Below are 19,906 nucleotides of genomic sequence, written 5' to 3'. Positions count from 1 at the left end.
ACTGTTTACAATCCACTGTTCTACCCTGCTCTACACAGGCTCAGTTGTGCTCTATTTTTTTTTTTTTTGCACTGCTTAAAATCTAGAGGACAGTCTGCTGACAGCCTGAAATTCTACTGCTGCTCAAAGGTTATGGGTTTCAGTAAAATGGTAGCATAATAATTAATGTGGAATGTATTTTTCTTGCTAATGAACCTTGTTTTATCACATTTTTGTGAGTAGAGTTCCACTTTGAGTAAATGTTCAATCATTATAAACAAATAGTTTTATCATTTTTTGCTTAAAAAAAAAAAAAAAGAAAAAGTGGAGAGGTGTAATGTAATGAGTATGACATTATCGCTAAAGACTGTATGCTATTGATGCTTTATAGGATATGTTATGATATTTGTCATGATATTGTTTTATAATTCATGTTTTAAGACATAGGAGAGGTAGGCTACTGACTTAGACAGTATAGCAGTGACTGACAGAAGAGACCCATGCTGACTGTTATTGTATAACATTCTGCAGTATAGTATGTGCAGAAATGGACAAAAAGTGAAATGGTTTTGGGTTTAGCAAACTTTGTGGGAAAGACTACAAAATTAAAACTAATGAAATTTCTGGACTGACTATATTGACAGTATGACATGACCAGGGTAATAGTGACTGATAGTTGGAGTCAAGGTTAAGAAATGATAAAAATTTTACAATTATTGTATGGGAAATAGTATAGGTTGGGAAATGTAAAAAGAATAGTCTATATAAAATACTTTGTAGTGAAAACATGTACTTCAAGGGATTTATAATAATAAATATTATTAATATTGTAAGAGTATTGTATTATGATAAAACTATATAGATACATGTATATTATTTTAGCGGATGTTGTAGAAGTAAAAGGAACACACTAAATTAAGTTATTAGATAAGATGAGAGTGTAGGAGCCATTGCTTTGTAGGTTGCCCTGAAATGCTTGCCAGAGGCCTATTGTATCCTGACACTGACTTTATTTTTATAACTATATTTTTGAAGTGTATTTTATATCCAGACAAATATCGGGTGATCGCAGAAGACATGATGCAACTTGTTACAAATGGTAATTGCTACAAAGGAAGGATTTCATGCAATAAAGAAGGAACTGAAACATCTGAGACTTGTACCCTTGCAGAACAGGTATGCACTGAACTTGTGTCTTACAGCATCCAAAGCAGCTTGTGCTATGATACTGGACCAGCAACTGATGATGAAGAAGGAGATCTCTCCAAAAAACATCAAGTACTTGGCTAAGCTGAAAAGACCTATGCAGGAAAAGGCAGAGCCTTATGGGACTGAGTCTGCTGAATGCTCCTTGGGACCACATACTTGGCTTTCATTCACTAACTAAACGGATTGTTCCTCTTCCCTGTTATCCTTGATGTGATGTTGCTGAGTAACTGTTGCCTGTTGCAAGTAGTTTGTGGCAAGAATGATCACGATGCCACTGAGACTGACAACTATGTTTTCCATGCCACATATGGAGAAGGACTTTGCAGCTACAGAAGAAGATGCAGTGTGTTTTTGATTGGACTGATTTATTTATTTTTTATTTTTTGGACTGATTTATTTTTATTTTTTTTTTTGGACAATTTATGTGATCAGTGTTGGGTGCATGGGGTCTCTGAGGAGCATGGTGGGTGATCTGTACTGTAATTGCTGTGAGGCTTATGCCTCAACAGGGGGGAAATGTTGTGGAATCTCATATTAGCCAATGTATTTTATATTATATATATTGATTTGCATATATTTTATTGATAATTATTATTATTATTATTATTCATATTATTATATAGTAGTGGTTTTATCAATATTATTATTCAATAAGTAAAGCAACAATTATTAATCTTTTAATAATGTATACTGTGTTTTCCATAGATTTAGAAAGTCTTCATTTATAAGTGTTGAACTTTAAATGACCTCTGCTTTATGACAAGTACTTGTAAACAGGTGTTCTCGAAAATGTATTAAGATAGTCTACTGGATGAAAGTTCATTAGAATAGATTCAAGTTATGTAGAATGGTCTCAGACAGATAAGAAAACAGGTGGTTAAAATAATTAGGTGGAATACAGGAAAGTTATGTACAGAACATTAATTAAGTTTGACAGGGTCAAACAAAGGTCTGCTTGTGCCCTCATTAAAACTGTTAAAATACATGCATATAGTGAAACATATAAAACATCTGGTGGGGTTATTGAAAGTTAATTGTCTCAAAGTTGTAAATCTGCAAATCCTTAAAGCTAGTTAAATCTTATCAAGATAAGGAGAGTTTGATAACACAGCTGGGTGCCAGACTGTCTCTATACAGGTGTTTTTAATTGGACAAAAACAGTTATAAATCACTTTAATGAACATATAGGAATTTTGGGAATAATTAAGTTTGTCTGGTTGTAGAACAGGTGTCAGATTTATGGTTGGTTACTTTGATGTAGATCTTAGCGACCAATCATAGGTAAGAAAGATAGTTGAGATAAGACTTGTGAAATGGTATATAAATGCAAGCTCTGCAATTGTTAGACAGACAAGTCAGATAGGAGCTCATAAGGCTGAACTCTATGTATGCTGCCCTATTGCACGGGTCATAGAGGTCAGAACCAATGGGCAAGTATCTGTCCTAACTTGTCCCCTCGGACAAGTCAGATGGGAGCTCATAAGGCTGAACTCTGTGTATGCTGCCCTATTGCACGGGTCATAGAGGTCAGAACCAATGGGCAAGTATCTGTCCACAACTTGTCTCCTCGTACGAGTCAGAGAAGACTTCTTGACTTGTTCCAGAGTGTGGTCTCAGGTGAATTTCCCTCACAAACTTGGTTGAGCTGGAACCCAGAACTCTGTGAGGAGACCAGACCACCGGCCAATTGGCTGGTCCCTATCAGGTGAGAGGTTCCCAAGAATTGGCAGTAAAGACCCATTCTGGTTCAAGGTAAGAACAATTCACAATTGTATCATTTGGGGTAGAGGATAAGAATATTTATATCTAATATGCATGCATTGTAAGAAACTGTATAAATTAGACCTGTATATTGTAATATTTTGAACATAAACCTGTATGTTATCAGCTGTTAATAAACCTGCATTGCTGAAGTTCTGCCTGGTTCGATACTTTACTATTCTACTTCAAACTCCACAATGAAATTCATAGACAGGTGGGTCCAGGGCCTCTCTCCATTGGGTATGGGTTGTAGAAGGCCCACTGGAAGGGGTCGTTGAGTCTTACTCTGAGCACACACGGAACAGGCAGCTACGAAGGCAGTTATATCAGCACACAGACTAGGCCACCAGAATTGTTGGGAAATGGCCCAAATGAGTTGATTCTTCCCAGAGTGGCCAGCTGCCCTGGGAGAATGGTAAGTCTGGAGCACTACAGTACGGAGACTCTCTGGGACAAAGCGGACACAAGGTTTCTCAGGAGGAGCATGGACCTGAGCAGCAAAAGTGAGACTGGTGAGAACCGTAGCCAGAATACGATCAGGAAGAATCTGACTCCAACTTGGAAGTGGAGGAAAATTGTTGCGACAAGGTGCCAGCCCTTACATTCTTAGTACCGGGTAAGAAGGAGACAATGTAATTGAAACTAGACAAGAAAAGAGCCCATCGCACCCTTCTGGGAGAGAGGCGTTTAGCCTCAGACAAGAATGTGAGATTCTTATGGTCAGTAAGAATGAGAACTGGCACAGTGATACCTTCCAGGAGATGCCTCCATTCTTTCAGGGCTAAAATGTTCGCCAACAGCTCTCTGTCACCAATCTCATAATTGCACTCCACAGGTGACAATTTCTTGGAAAAGTAGCCACAAGGATGCATAGCGCTCTCAGAGGTAGGACGTTGAGACAGAAGGGCGCCAACACCAGCCTCAGAAGCATCAACCTCAAGGATAAAAGGTAACGTAGAATCAGGATGTGCCAACACAGGAGCAGAAACAAACCTCTGCTGCCAGAGTACAGAATTCAATTGCGTAGTCGGCAACAGTTCTCGTACTCTGTTCGATGGACATGAGGCACTTGGCAGCAGAAGCAGAGCATGCAGGAACATCAAATACCCTTTTAAACAAAGCCACAAACTCAGGGTAACTCAAGACAACAGGTTTTTGCATCTCCCATAGAGGGTTTGCCCAGGCCAAGGCTCTCTCAGAAAGCAAAGATATCATGAAACCTACTTTGCTTCTGCCCGTGGGAAACGCCTGGGGCAGCATATCAAAGTATATCTCAACCTGGTTGAGAAACCCTCTGCATTGGACTGGATTGCCCCCAAATCGCTGGGGAAGTGGAGCGGAACCAGACATACCTCTAAAAGAGGTAATACTCGAGGCGGGTGCCTGTACAGAGACTGGAACAGCAGCAGGGTCGGCCTGCAAGATAGGTTGTATCGGGGTAGCCACAGTGGGAGATTCAAGGTGAGCCATGCAACTCAGGAGCGTTTGTACAAAGTAGTGGAACAGCAAGCAGGATCTGGAGCCAGAAGGGATGTCAGCAAAGCCAGTCTTTAAACAGGAATGCAGGAGATTCTTGTGATGTGACCAAGGTGAAGGCAGAGCTCCTCTGGACTGGAGGGCTTAAGTAGGCAGGACAGACAAGCAGGATCATCAACAGTTGAGTAACTGTGGAGAGAGATGGGAGTTGGCAATTAACCGACAGCTGAGCGGCCAGCTCAGAGAAGTAAGGGCTGAAAACCCAGCCCTGACAGCTGATTGGTTTTTATGCAGAGCTGCACCAGATTTTGCACTCTCCAGCAGGGCTGGACTGGCCTACCGGGATAGCAGGAAATTTCCTGGTATGCCGCCTGGCTTGGGGCTGCTTTGAGCTGTGGCTGCGACCAGGGCCGATCTGCAGGCCGAGTGTGGGGCTGCTCCAGAGGGGGGAGCGCTGCCGGATCACACAGAGCGGGGATCTCCCACTGTGACACAGCATGGATTTAAATGAATTACCTGGCGGCCGCTGTCATACGAAGTCCCACCTCCTGGACGGCTCCTATGACAGACAGCACAGTGGTCCAATGCCAGGACGTGTGACTTCTATCAAAGGAGCTGGTCCAGGAGGCGGGACTTCGTATGACAGCGGCTGGCAGGTAATTAATTCAAATCCATGCTGCGTCACAGCAGGAGATCCCCATACACTGATCAGGCTGCATTGATGGACACTGACAAGGCTGCATTGATGGGCACTGATGAGGCTGCATTGATGGGCACTGACAAGGCTGAGCTGGTGGGCACTGGTGAGGCTGAGCTGATGGGCACTGGTGAGGCTGAGCTGATGGGCACTGGTGAGGCTGAGCTGATGGGCACTGGGGAGGCTGCATTGATGGGCACTGATGAGGCTGCATTGATGGGCACTGACGAGGCTGAGCTAATGGGCACTGGTGAGGTTGAGCTGATGGGCACTGGTGAGGCTGCATTGATGGGCACTGATCAGGCTGCATTGATGGGCACTGGTGAGGATGCATTGATGGGCACTGGTGAGGATGCATTGATGGGCACTGGTGAGGCTGCATTGATGGGCACTGATGGGGGTTCTTTATAACATAGACTCTCAAATGGACACAGAGAGGACATCTGTTAGAGAGACCCACCTCCAGGATCCATTAGACCCCATTGTAGTCTCTAATGGGGCCTTGAGGGGGTTCTTTCTAACAGACTCTCTAACAGAGGCAGTCTCTCTGTCCATTGGAGAGACCCCCCTCCAAGTCCCATTAGAGTACTTTGCTTCTCTTCCTGTATTTTTTTTTATTTTTAGAAGATCGTGGCAGGATCCCAGACTAACAAAGACTCCTTAGGGGATGGGAGGGGTTAGTAAGATGACCACGCCCATGTGGGGGGCGCCAGAAATATTTCTGCACCCAAGCATCTGTGACCCTGGGATCGGCCCTGGCTGGGACCGCCCAGCCCCAGTGTTGCCAACCACCCATTTCAATTTCAGCCTATTTTAGGGCTGCCCGTCACGGGCAGCGGCGCCCATATAAAACGTGGCTGCGGGCCAACATGTCAACTGCGCATGTGTCGTTCCAAAGCTAGTTGGACTCGGGAAAGCCCGTACATGCTCTGCCATTTTCGGGCAGACTCACATGCGCAGTGACGTAATGGCACCATGCGGCGCTATTTTTAAATTTAAGGCACTCGTCTCGGTGGTGGTGCGCACCTCTCCACATCATGGCTGGGTAAGACCAGACCCCTCTGCAGCCTCTGACCATCTCCTATTACTCTCCTGTACCATGTCTGCACAGCCTATGACCACCTTCTGTTACTCTCCTGTACCATGTCTGAACAGCCTATGACCACCCCCTATATCATGTCCGCACAGCCTATGATCACCTCTTGTAGCATGTCCGCACAACCTATAACCACATCCTGTACCATGTCCGCACAGCCTATGACCACCTCCTGTATCATGTCTGCACAGCCTCTGACATCACCTGTACCATGTCCGCACAGCCTCTGTTACGTTATGCTGTTGGGCTTGTATAATAATGCTTTGGGGCAGAGATTTTTCTGGCTTGAGTTATATGCAGATGTCAGGGAGTACTATGAATCGTGCCCCGAGTGCCAAATGGCGGCACCGTCGCCCCATTTTTGTAGTCCCCTTGTCCCTCTACCAATAATCGAGGTCCCTTTTTGAGAGGATTGGCATGGACCTGGTATGGTCATGTAACCACCCTACGGAAGGATTTGGGAACCAGTAGCTGTTCTACCTCATCCTTTCCACGTTTTACCACCTGATACAGTAAATTGTTTTTAAGGGCCATGTAGGGGAAAGACATCCCCCCCCAGTTAGGATCCACTGGTTCCCCATCCACCATCTTAGCGTTTTCTCTGGCTCTCGTGAGAGTGACATCTTACAGTTGCTTGGTACAGAAATCCTCTCTCCTGACCTCTAAGTCGGGTACCACATTCTGGCTAATCTCCTTGTCAGGGCCAGAGATGTTCTTCTGTTCGTTACCCTCGGGCATAACAGGGAAAGGAAGAGGATCTCCAGCTTCCTTGATCACCCCCAACAGCGTCCCCTTCCCTTTGACAAAAGGGTCTGGTGAGAGTTCCCGTGCTTTCCCAGCTGGGGGAGCTCTATCAACCAGCCTCCCCTTACTCTCCCATAAACTCCAAAAAATGGGGAAAATCTCTCCCCACTATAGCTTCATGAAGCAGTGAAGGTACCACCCCCACTAAATGTGTTACACTGCCCCATGGGGTATCAACCTGAGTGTCCCCATGGATGCAAATGACCCCGATAGTACTGGGGTGTAGTTTTGTGGGGTTTACACAATAATTTCTGACTAGAGTCACCACACTACCAGAGTCTAGCAGGGCTGTGAGTGGCTTTCCATCCACTGAAATAACACACATTTGTTTTTCAGTGCGACTCTGACATGATGCAGTACATGCGACCTGTGCAAACAAAGATATGCGTCTTTTCATATAAGCATAATCGCATTGCATAAGTCCATCTCTTATAGGACAGTTTGCAGCAATATGCCCTAATGCATGGCAACAAAAACACTGTATGTGCTCTACCTCCAGTCCTCTTAACAGTCCCAAAGACCTTCCTGGCTTCTTTGGCCAGTCTCCAGGTCTAGGACCCACAGTCTCATTAGCTGTCTCATTAACAGTCTTATCTAACTTCCCCATTTTCTTGAACCCCGGAACAGTCTTACCAGAACCGCTGGGCAATCTTGCACCCCTAGACACACCGAAGTGGGGCACAGACTGGTTCACCAAGTCCTCAGTTGCAATGTACCTCTCCACTAGGTCCACCAATTGGGACGGTCAAGGTCAAGGTCGATCAAGGTCTTGGCTGAAACCACTTCCTGGTGAGGTAGAATAGGTCGAACATTTAAGAATGGGGTGGCTTGTTGCTGGAGTAGGTCCACTGATGCACGCACTGGGCCCATACTGCCATGGTGACGCCCAAGCGTGTGAGTATCTCTCTCTTCAGAGTCTCATAGTTCTGGGCCTTATCTGGTTCCAGATCAAAATAGGGCTTTTGATGTTCTCCTGTCAGAAATGGGGCCAACAGACCTGCCCACTGTTCTTTTGGCCATCCTTCGAGGAGAGCGACCCTCTCTAAAGTCGCAAGGTATGCCTCATCTTTGGCAGGTATCATCTTCTGTAGGTGGTGCGAGGCACATACCAATTTTGGTTCCACTGGCACAGGAGGTGCGAACCCCTTTTTTAATTCCACCAGAGCCACTGCGAACTGCCGGTTCATCTCCTGCTGGGCCGCCTGTTGTTCTGCTGCATCCTCTGTGACTTGGCGGTTCATCTTCTTCTGGGCGACTTGGCGGTTGGTTTCCCGCTGAGCTGCATTGGCCTGTAGCAGGGCCTTTAACATTTCCTCCATCTTTAGAAATTTCCTGCTGAGTCCACCACGTGTCGGAGATTAGCTCGTGGGGATCACCTTTTCTGGAAAATAAGGTCAGCGTGCACGCAATTTCTTTAAAATCTGGCGGGTTGCCAGGTTTATTTAGCAGAGGTTTGCACAATAATGAAAACAAACAAAAATAGTAAAGCAAATCCTTGCCATCCCACGCTAAACTATACAGCAGACTTCCTCTCTATACAGTGTGGAGCTGGTCCCCGACCGCCACAAAACATGTGGTAAAGCAAACCTTCTTTTTGAATCCAAACAGAGCTATCTCTCTCAGATTTCCTTCTGAGTTTCCATCCTGTGCTCTCTTCCAGCTCATTTAAAGTCCACCTGAGTGTGGACTCAAGTGGACCACAACATCTGGACCGAAACCAAGCCTGCCACAGAGGCTGGAAAAACCTGAGCCAGATTCTGGTTCAGTCTCTTACAACAGAACACATGCGAGGTGAAGTATATCGATTATCCATTACCTCACCTCGCATACTGTCACAATATACATAGGCACTTTGGTCAATAGTTTAATTCTAAGGCCCCTATCACACGATCGGACCGTTCAGGTTCGCCTGTCAGTTTTGATGGTGGACCTGAATGGGCGCTCCATGTTAGCCTATGGAGCGACGGATGTCTGTGGAGACATGTCCGCTGACATCCGACCCCGTCCAATCCGCTAAAAGCAGACTGATGGCCCTACGTCCAGATCCGTCGCTGGCGGATCGGATTGGGTAAGATCTGATGAAAACGGACATGCTGTCCGTTTTCATCCGATCCCTCCATAGGCAGCAGCGGCGCCTGACAAGCCCCTCCCCGCTCAGTGAGTAGAGAGGGACCTGTTATCCGCTGGCTCAGCGGAGATCAACGGAGAGATCTCCCGCTGAGCCGGCAGACCGAGGCGGGCTCCGTGGAAGCGGAGTCCACCTCGTGTGAATGAGGGCTAGTAAGCTGATGCAGAATGTCAGCTGCAGTTTTCGTGTCCATGCTCTATACCCCTGCTGACTGGCGGTGGCAGACAGCATTAGGTGTCTTTCTTGGATTTGAGAGAATGCTAGAGCTGATAGACAAGGAGCTACAAATCACATATGGTAGCAAATGATGTAAATAGCATTAAAGTAGATCACTCATTTTCCTCAAGCAGCTTCCTCAAGAGATATATCCTACTCAACTAGAAACTCTGGCTTGTGTAAATTGGGTGTCTCATCCCTAGACAGGGTGGCAAATGTTGTTTCATATGTGTAGTTCCCACTGGTGGCCCATTTAAGCTCCTTGGCAGGGCATCACCTCCACCTGCAGGCTGTTGCCCCCTTCCCGGCAGCCTGGACTAAGCTGTAGGGGGAGAGCACTGTGACAAAGGGTAGAGAAGGGTGTAGCCCAAGAAAAGTTGGGGCAGTGCCCCCTTGTGCTGCTAGAACTGAGCGTGCTAGAAGGCTAGAGACAGGCTGAACAGCTGGATTGCTAGACTGTGTAGAGTATCCTGTGCTGCTAGTAAAATGTAGTGGATTTTGCTTCTGAGAGCCACATGGCCTCTGTGCTGTGTCTAGGGTGAGTGTGCCAAAGAGCCCCAAGGCCATATAATGTTGAATTGTGTTTCTTCTACAGCATGCTAACAGCTTTTGTGCCCACCAGAGACTGTGTTGCTGAACAGGACTGTGAGCTGTGCTACTGATCCAATGCTGCTGTGTAGAACCATGTGCTGCTGAGACTGAGTTACTGTACTTGGAGAAAAGAGCAGACAGACTGCACTGCATTAGGGAGGATGTATCCCAATACAACAGTGATGAGAGGCCTATTGAACACCTTACAGAGTTCATTTGTCTGTTATTATTTTTGCACCAAAAAAGGACATTTGCCAAAAGCAAATTGTGCTGTGCCCATATACCTTGGGATTACAAATACTCCTAGCTGTAAGTGAGTGTTCCTAAAGACCCCAACGCTGGCAGACTTGTTAGCCCACTGGCCAGAGGTTAGGAAGGGCATTTTCTACTGTAGGTAGGCTGTATTGCTGTAGGTACAGTTCATTTTTCTAACTTGTCCTTGTACTGCTTTACAGTATCGGTGTAGATACTATTGTGAAAACTGTGTTAGCGCTATTCCCTTACACTATCCTAGTGTGGGTTCCAGACTATTTGATGACATTTAATGGATTTTGTGGACAACATTGTCCTATTTTTACTGGTAGGTAAAGTGTGCTATTTTTCTACAGTATGTGAGATTTTTATTATACTGAACAAGTGGTATCAATACATTTTTCTATTATCGGGGAATACCCATAAGTGGTACCCATATAACATATTCTTCTTTTGTCTTTTATAGAGTATATTTGTGAGGCTACCCACCCTAATTTAAGAAGGGAGATTTCCATTTAAAATATTAGACTGCTGGTTCCACATTTTTATTGTAATAATATATATTTTTTTCTTTTACTCTGTAAGCAGATTGAAAAGGCAGGGTCTGCTTTTTCATGTTATATTTCATTTTTGAGACATGTCATGCAGTAGCAAATTTAGATATATTTATCCTTATTCCAAAGGTTTTAGGAGACAAAAGGGACATTTTGAAAAAAAAAACATTTTTAAAAATTTTCCCAGCTAAGCTTTTAAATACTTTTAGTGCAGCACCAGATATTAATTACAAGGTATAATCAAAATCTTCTGGCTGGAAGGATGCTTAATAAGTATGATTTTTGCATAATGCAGTGAAATAATATAACTCATCTAGAAAAACTATTTTTCCCTTTCATGTCATATTGTACACACGGGTAATAAATAACTATTTGCATTAATTGTTAGTGCAATAGTAAAAAAAGATCCAGTCGTGTTTGTTTAGACAGGAATTAGTAGAAGAGCGCCCATTCCACAGGCTTGCAAACACAAAAATGCTAAATGGCATTTCACATGCTTGTTTGAGTTATTGTCAAGGCCATAGGCCAGTCAGCCTAACATCAATAGTGGGTACATTATTGGAGGGGATGATTAGGAATTATATCCAAAGCTTTACTGAGGAGAAGAATATCATTAGTAGTAATCAGCAGGGATTTATGGGAGGACGTTCCTACCAGACCAATCTGCTAACATTCTACGAGGAAGTAAGCAGCCATCTAGATAGAGGGAGGCCTGTGGATGTGGTGTATCTGGACTTTGCAAAAGCATTTGATACAGTCCCCCATAAACACTAAATTTACAAGCTGAGGTCAGCAGGCTTGAACCCTAGGGTTTGTGCTTGGGTAAAAAAAACTGGTTACAGGGACAGGTCCAAAGGGTAGTGATAAATAACATGTACTAAGACTGGTCTGGAGTGGTGAGTGGAGTACCCCATGGTTCTGTCTTGGGACCAATTCTATTCAACATATTCATAAATGATATAGATTGTGGGATAACTAGTTCAGTATCAGTCTTTGCGGATGCCACAAAGATAAGCTGAGTAATAAACTCGCATCAGGACATAGAAATTTTGCAGAACGACCTGAACATAATGAAAGAGTGGGTAGACAAATGGCAAATGAGGCTTAATGTGGAGAAATGTAAAGTAATGCACTTGGGGCAAAAAACATTAATGAAAAATATTCACTAGGTGGAGAACAGCTGGGAGAATCAAGGATGGAGAAGGATCTAGGGGTGCTAATAGATGACAAATTGAGCAACAGCATGCAGTGCCAAGCTGCAGCTACCAAAGCAGGCAGAATATTAGCATGCATAAAAAAGGGGATATACTCCAGTGACAAAACTATAATTCTGCCACTTTATAAAGCTCTGGTCAGACCTCATCTGGAGTTTTCCGTACAGTTCTGGTTACCAGTCCTCCAAAGGGATGTGCTGGAACTAGAGAGAGTCCAAAGAAGAGCAACAAAACTAATAAGGGGATTGGAGGAACTCTATTACGAGGAACGGCTGCAAACACTAAATGTATTCTCGCTGGAGAAAATACGCTTGAGAGAGGACATGATAGCGATCTACAAATATCTTAATGAGGATCCCAGCATAGGAAATAAACTATTCAGTCCTAGGGAGTGTAAAAGGACACGGGGCCACACAATGAGACTGGAGGAGAAGCGGTTTAACCTTAAACTGCGTAGGGGGTTCTTCACTGTTAGGGCAATAAGGATGTGGAACTCTCTCCCACAATTAGTGGTGGATGCGGGGGAGTATGGATATCTTTAAAAGACTCTTAGATATACATCCTAAATGACACACAATACAGGGATATGGGAAATCATTATAGACACTGATACATGCACCTACACAGGTTGAACTGGATGGACTATTGTCTTTTTTCAGCCTTACCTACTATGTAACTATGTAACTAAGTAACTATGCAATAAGCGCAGATATTATACAGAAATCTTTCTCAGCCAGGGTTTCATGAAAACCTAGGGTTTTGCTAGGTTGTTAGGATTTTTTTTGAGAAATTTCTGACTCTCAGATAAATAATCACTGACACTAATTATCTTTTTAATTATCTGTAAGTGAGGCATTTTTATTATTGACTACTGTGTGCATTAAGTCTAGGTCTAGGTTCACACTAGTGCTGCTGCATAACCACGTTTTATGCACTCACATAGAATTCTGTGGGGCCAAAAATGTACTATGCTGCACCTAAAGGAGCATTCGCACCTTTTCAAAAAACATACTGCTACTGCACCATGTTGCATTGATGTGAAAGGACACCATAGATAATAATGTTATTTCCATTGCCATGCCTGATGCAGTGTGGTGGCAAATGCAGGAAAAAAAAATCTCACTGTGAACAAGACCTTATTTTTTGGCCATTATTATTATTAATTTCAATTTATTATTATTACTAAAAGTAATTTTGTTGTATATAGTGTGCCACATTCCTAATTCTTATATTTATTCTTATATATTGCTGCTTAGTGTTCACATTAATGTAATGTAAGCTAAATACTAAATATAAGCAGAGGTTTCCTGAGACCTTAAAGTTATTTGAAAGGTTCCTCCATGTTACAGAGTATCCATTATGTTTAGCTGATCAGGCCAAGGGGGCCTAATTCAGTCACCTCCTCTATGCAGCAATAGATCACTTACTATATTATTCAGTAGCTCTAGTTTCAGTAACCACTAGATCATTACTGCAGAGATCTACTGCTGCAGGGGCAGGTAGGGTATGGCTCAGCTGTGGCCTGTTCTAAGATGGCTGCTGGGGCTCCCAGGAAATCCAGAGACTATTTCACAGGATTTTCAGTGTGAAAAAAATGTGTTTGCATATTGATAAAGAACACTTTTATGGAGTGGTTTATAACAGGATTAGAAGCCACCATGGTGAGAGAATCGCTAAACCCTAGGTCTCATTAATCACTAGTAGAGTTGGGTGAGCAGTTGCGGCCAAGCAAATGTTTGGCCTGAACATTGCCTGTTCGCCCCGTATGAGACTGCCCAGTGCATTCTAAGCCCTGATTGGGCAAAGCTTTGCCCAATCAGGGCACAGTGAATAGCTGGTTGTTAAGGAGCGGGCCGGGAAGACGGCTCAGGCGTCCTTAACAACAGATGAGTCATCAGCTGTCAAAGGGCTTCCCCGCTGACAGCTGGTTGAAAAAAAAATATTGCCACCAATAAAAAAATGTTTTTTAAAAAAAGTGTGGGGTCCCCCTAATCCATACCAGGCCCTTTGGGGACCCTTATCCAAGAATGCAGCCTGGCAGGCCAGAAAAGGGGGGGACAAGCAAACGTCCCCCTCCTAAACCATACCAGGCCACATGCCCTCAAACATGGGGGGGTGCTTTGGGGCAGGGGGTCCCCCATCCCAAAGCACCTTGTCCCTATGTTAATGGAGACAAGGGCATCTTCCCCACAACCCTGGGCTGTGGTTGTGGGGGTCTGTAGGCAGAAGGCTTATCAGAATCTGGGAGCCCCCTTTAACAAAGGGGCCCCCAGATCCTACCCCCCATGTGAATGAGTAGGGGTACTTTGCACCCCTACTCATTCACCAAAAAAAGTGTCAAAAAGAAATAAAGATACACACACTTTTTGACAAGGCTAACTGCCAACTACTTGCGCTGCCGTTTGCCAGTTCTTATATAGGTAAGGGGCGGGCCACCTGGCGATGTCACCCGGTGGCAGTTCCCCCTTGTGACATCATCGACCGAGCATGCACCGGTCGGTGACATCACATGGGGGCTTTGACACCAGGTGGCTTCACCCCTTACCTATATAAGAACTGTCAAACAGCAGTGCAGGTAGTCGGCGGTTAGCCTTCGTTGTGGGCGGAGCATTTTTTTCTTCATGTCAGGCAGTGGCGGCGGGCGGCGTGATTGACGATGGTTCTACATTGGGGGAAATGATTTTTTTCTATTTTTAATAAAGGAATTGTCAAAAACTCTGTGTGTTTTTATTTATTTTTTACACTTTTTTGGGTACTATGTACCCCATACTCATTCACATAGGGGGTTGGATCTGGGATCTGGGATCCCCCTTGTTAAATGGGGCTTCAAGACTCCGAAAAGCCCCCTGCCCACAGACCCCCACAATCACAGCCCAGGGTTGTCAGGAAGAGGCCCCTGCCCCAAAACACCCCCCCAGGTTGAGGGCATGTGGCCTGGTATGGTTCATGAGGGGGTGCGCTCGCACGTTTTCCCCCCTTTCCTGACCTGCCAAGCTGCATGCTCGGATAAGGGTCTGGTATTAATTGTGATTTTTATTTTATTTTGTCATGGGGTTCCCCTTAAAAAAAATCCAGACCCATAGGACCTGGTATGGATTGGGGGGGACCCCCATGTTGTTGTTTTTTTACATTTGTGTATATCCGGCAATGGTATTGTATTTCCGGCAATTTAAATGTAATTTTTTTCCTTTAAAAATGTCAGTTTTGTTGCAGCAGGTTCTCTACATGGTACAGATGCGCTACTTTACAGGCAGACTAAGGATTTTTTAATTCTTATTGTTTCACTTTAAGCATCACTAAAATCACTGCTCCTGTAAGAACAATCTTTTTTTTTAAAAATATTTGTACTGATACATGTCCCCCAGAGCAGTACCCAGTCCCCCATACCCTTTTTATGGCCAATAATTTGCATATAAGCCTTCAAAACGGAGACGTTTGATTTTTCAAGTTCAGATCTCAGCTCCAAACTTTTTACATGTTTGGGAGTTCTGGTGCAAATCGAAGAGGGGGGTGTTCGGACTAACTCTAATCACCAGCAGTACTAGTGCACAACCCCACTGACAACGGACAACTTAACTTGGCATTAGATCTTAAATATGTAAATGCAGTCCCATTATAAAAGAGTGCCAAGGGCTCAAGTGGTCTATCAATACAATTATATTGTAAACAGCATTATTATATTGTAAAAGCTACAGAGGCATCTGGCATAAAATGTTATTAAATTTATTTTTATTAATTGCTGCTTTATATTTTATTTTTATTGCTGCCTTTTGTACATTAAATATACTATTCAACAACAGAATGCCATTTGAACTTTTTTTTTATTCCTTAACTGGCAATTGCAACTTTTCTGTTAAAGAAAAAAAAAACTGGCAATGGCAAGATGTAGGTAACCACCTATTTCTATGGGGAACAAAATCAGTCCCAACATATGCTGTTCCCCCTAACACATTGGGACTGATTTTGTATATATATATATATATATATATATATATATATATATATATATAAAAATACCATAATAAAACATATATTATAACCTTTTATCCAATCATTTCTATGACAGACTGGAACCAAACCTTTTTACCATTACAGATGACAGCGACATCCTCATAGTGATAACAGTTATGAACTCCCCATCCAAGGCTTCTGCACTGGCTTAGTTCTGTTTCTCTTCCTTTGCAGTCCACATTATCTAGGTAAATTGGTCCTGTGCCTTGACCAAAAAGGAGCCGGTTTGGTTCAGATATAGCATGGCCACAACCCAGCTGTCGACAAACCACATTTGCATCTACAATGTCCCAATCGTCATCACACACTGTTCCCCAGGTTCCATTGTATAGAACTTCAACTCTTCCCTGGCAGCGGCTTGCTCCATTCATCAATCGTATTTCTGCAGGAAAAATAAATCAATGAAAATGCTTGAATTTTGCATCACTATATAAATTAGTTTTTGTAGATTGTTTGTTTTTCAGAAGCCTTGCCCAACCTTTTGCATTATGTTATTCCTGTAATACACTCAAAAGTAAAGCACAAAGAAATATTCCACTGTGAATCTAATCTGTACTTCTATACTTTTAAAATAACATCAGCTTTAAACTGCATAACCTTTACACTGAAATTAAATAACATAAAGATGTCAAATGAGCCTCTGGCTAAAATGAATGCTCACACTATGGATCTGTTTGCTATTTACGAATGAGAATCAGACAAACATCATTCAGGCAACTTTTATTATCTCAAACAGCATACCATGATCCTATTACATAGAACTGCAAAGCTAAAAGATTGGCAACCAATCATGGCTTGATAGGAATGGATTCAGGGTGTTTTGGCCTAGTTCTAATAACGCTCTGTCGGGCCAGTGCTGATATTGCAAATTTACAAACACATTTTTGTAGTGACAGTATGAGGGATAATGCAAGTATGGACATGGTAAATTGCACAACTCCAGTCTAAATGATATCTTCTGATAAAATGAAAATCTTTAAATATTTGACCACTTTCTTTTTTGGTTAATATTGCAGTCAAATATAATAATAATGCAGTTAAAGTGTTACTAAACCCAGGAGCCTGGATTCACTATATCTGGTCTCCCACAGTACACAGAACATGGAAATGCAATTATTTCAGTAAATATAAACTACTAAATAACTTTTCTCATCAGCAGTATATAGCAGACTTGTAACTTCTATCAGTGTCTAGTTAAAGCTTGTAGGAGGAGTTTTCATGCTACTCTGACTGTCCTATGAGGCTGCAGGACCCCTGACCCTATGTCTGGACAGTGTTGATTGGCCCTGTGCCAATCATATGCACCCTCCCAAGAGAAAAAACCTCTCTAGCAATACACACTAAACTGAGCATGTGCAGAGTGATTCCAAAGGCTCTGTTCTATCAGGAGATGGTTAGGGGACAGTGAAAGAAGGGAAGGATCAGAGAAGACAGGAGCAAACAGCCCTTTTACACAATGTGGAGGATTAACTCTTTGAGTTCCACAGCAAGTATAACAAGCATGCTTTACTGCGCATACAGACTGATTTTACTGTTGTGGGTTTAGTAACACTTTAACTTAAAGTGATTGTAAAATCTTGTTTTTTTCCCTATAAAAATAACAAACATGTTATACTTATCTGCTCTGTTGCAGTGGATTTGCTAAGAGCAGCCCCGATCCTTCTCTTCTTGGTTCCCTCCTCTGTGCTCCTGGCGCCTCCCTCCTGTTGAGTGCTTGCTGTGTCCATTCAGACACAAAGCTCCGACTCGGCTCCGCCCCCTCTCTCCCCTGATTGGCTAGCTGACTTTGTTTGACAGCAGCAGCCTCCAATGGTGCCGTTGCTATGTCTCCGCTAATCAGGAGGGATAATCTTGCATATAATGCATTAACCACATGCCGACCGGGCCATAGCCGAAAGACAGCTACAGCGCGGTCGGCTTATTCTGGGTGGGCGTCCATGGAGAACATCCGTGACCGCTGGGTCCAGAGGACCTGGCACATCACGGATCACGGTAAACGGCCGCTGATCGTGGCCGTTTACCATGTGATCGCTCCGTCAAATGACAGAGCGATCACATGTAAACAAACCAGCGTTATGTCATGACGCTGGTTCCTCCTTCCCCTCTGTGCACCGATCGGTACAGTGTGAGAGGAGAGGGGGAGGGATTGGATGGCAGCAGCGCTGTGGGCTGCATGTGTAGTGCCCACAGCGTTGCTCAGTGACAAATGCCATCCATCCATCCATGATCAGCCATCCCTCCAATGCCCTGCAATACACTGCAATACTCTGCAATACCCAGCACTACCCTGCAATACTCTGCAATATCCCACAATAATCTGCAATACCCCACAATACTCTGGAATACCCCGCAATACTCTGCAATACCCCACAATACTCTGCAATACCCCACAATACTCTGCAATACCCTGCACTACCCCGCACTACCCTGCAATACACTGCAATACCCCGCAATACCCTGCACTACCCCACACTACCCTGCAATACTCTGCAATACCCTGCAATACCCTGCAATACCCCACACTACCCTGCAATACCCCACACTACCCTGCAATTCTCTGCAATACCCCGCAATACTCTGCAATACCCCACAATACTCTGCAATACCACACAATACTCTGCAATACCCCGCAATACCCTGCACTACCCCACACTACCCTGCAATACTCTGCAATACCCCACACTACTCTGCACTACCCTGCAATACTCTGCACTACTCTGCATTACCCCACAATACTCTGCCATACCCCACAATACTCTGCAATACCCCGCAATACTCTGCTATACCCCGTACTACTCTGCAATACCCCGCACTACTCTGCAATACTCTGCACTACTCCACACTACTCCACAATACTCTGCAATACTCCACAGTAGTCCGCAATACTCTGCAATACCCCGCAATACTCTGCAATACACAGCCATACCCAGTCATACCCAGTCATACTCAGCGATACCCTGCAATACCCAGCCATACTTAGCCATACCCAGCCATGCGCGGTCATACTCGGCCATGCTCGGCCATGCTCAGCCATACTCGGTTGTACTCGTCCTCTGTATGTGGCCAGGCTGTGGAAGTCTCACACATGTGGTATCACCGTACTCAGGAGGAGTAGGAGAATCTATTTTGGGGTGTCATTTTTGGTATGTACATGCTATGTGTTAGAAATATTGTATAAATGGACAACTTTATGTTAATAAAAAAAATGTTTTAACCACTTCCCGCCCGCCCGCCGTCATATGACGTCCTTGACTTTGTGCGGGGATATCTGAATGATGGGTGCAGCTACAGGCATCATTCAGATATCAGCTTTTTCAGCCGGCGATTCCCTACACCATAAGAATGATCATAGGGACTGTTCCTCTGCTTGATCGTTCTTATGGGAGGCGAGAGGGGGCAATTTTGTGAAAAAAAAAAAAAAGAAAAAAAAAATCTTGATTTCGCAAAGAATTGTGGGAAAAAATGACAACTTCAAAAAACTCACCATGCATCTTTCTAAATACCTTGGAATGTCTTCTTTCCAAAAAGGGGTCATTTGGGGGGTATTTGTACTTTTCTGGTATATTAGGGTCTCAAGAAATTAGATAGATTGTCAGTAATTCAGGTGTGATCAATTTTCAGATATTGGCACCATAGCTTTTGGACTCTATAACTTTCACAAAGACCAAATAATATACACCAATTTGTACTTATTTTTACCAAAGATATGTAGCGGTATAAATTGTGGCCAAAATTTACGAAGAAAAATTATTAATTTGCTAAATTTTATAACAGAAACAAAGAAAATTTCATTTTTTTACTGAATTTTCAGTCTTTTTTCTTTTATAGCGCAAAAAATAAAAAAAAACAGTGGTGATTAAATACCACCAAAAGAAAGCTCTATTTGTGCGAAAAAAAGGACAAAAATTTCATATGGGT

General features: G+C 43.7%; 1 protein-coding gene across 1 annotated transcript in view; it reads right to left on the bottom strand.

Moving 5' to 3' along the window:
- The window catches only part of SSC4D (scavenger receptor cysteine rich family member with 4 domains), an 84,107-nt gene that overhangs the window by 37,297 nt on the left and 26,904 nt on the right, over positions 1 to 19,906 (bottom strand). Inside the window, exon 5 of the mRNA XM_073613227.1 lies at positions 16,065 to 16,370. Coding sequence (XP_073469328.1) covers positions 16,065 to 16,370 — 306 coding nt within the window. The remainder of the gene's footprint in view (positions 1 to 16,064; positions 16,371 to 19,906) is intronic.

This window comes from Aquarana catesbeiana, linkage group LG02 (assembly GCF_042186555.1).
Source record: "Aquarana catesbeiana isolate 2022-GZ linkage group LG02, ASM4218655v1, whole genome shotgun sequence".
Lineage (NCBI taxonomy): Eukaryota > Metazoa > Chordata > Amphibia > Anura > Ranidae > Aquarana > Aquarana catesbeiana.
The sequence above is the reverse complement of the archived record's forward strand: the minus strand, read 5'-3'. Positions and strand labels throughout refer to the sequence as shown.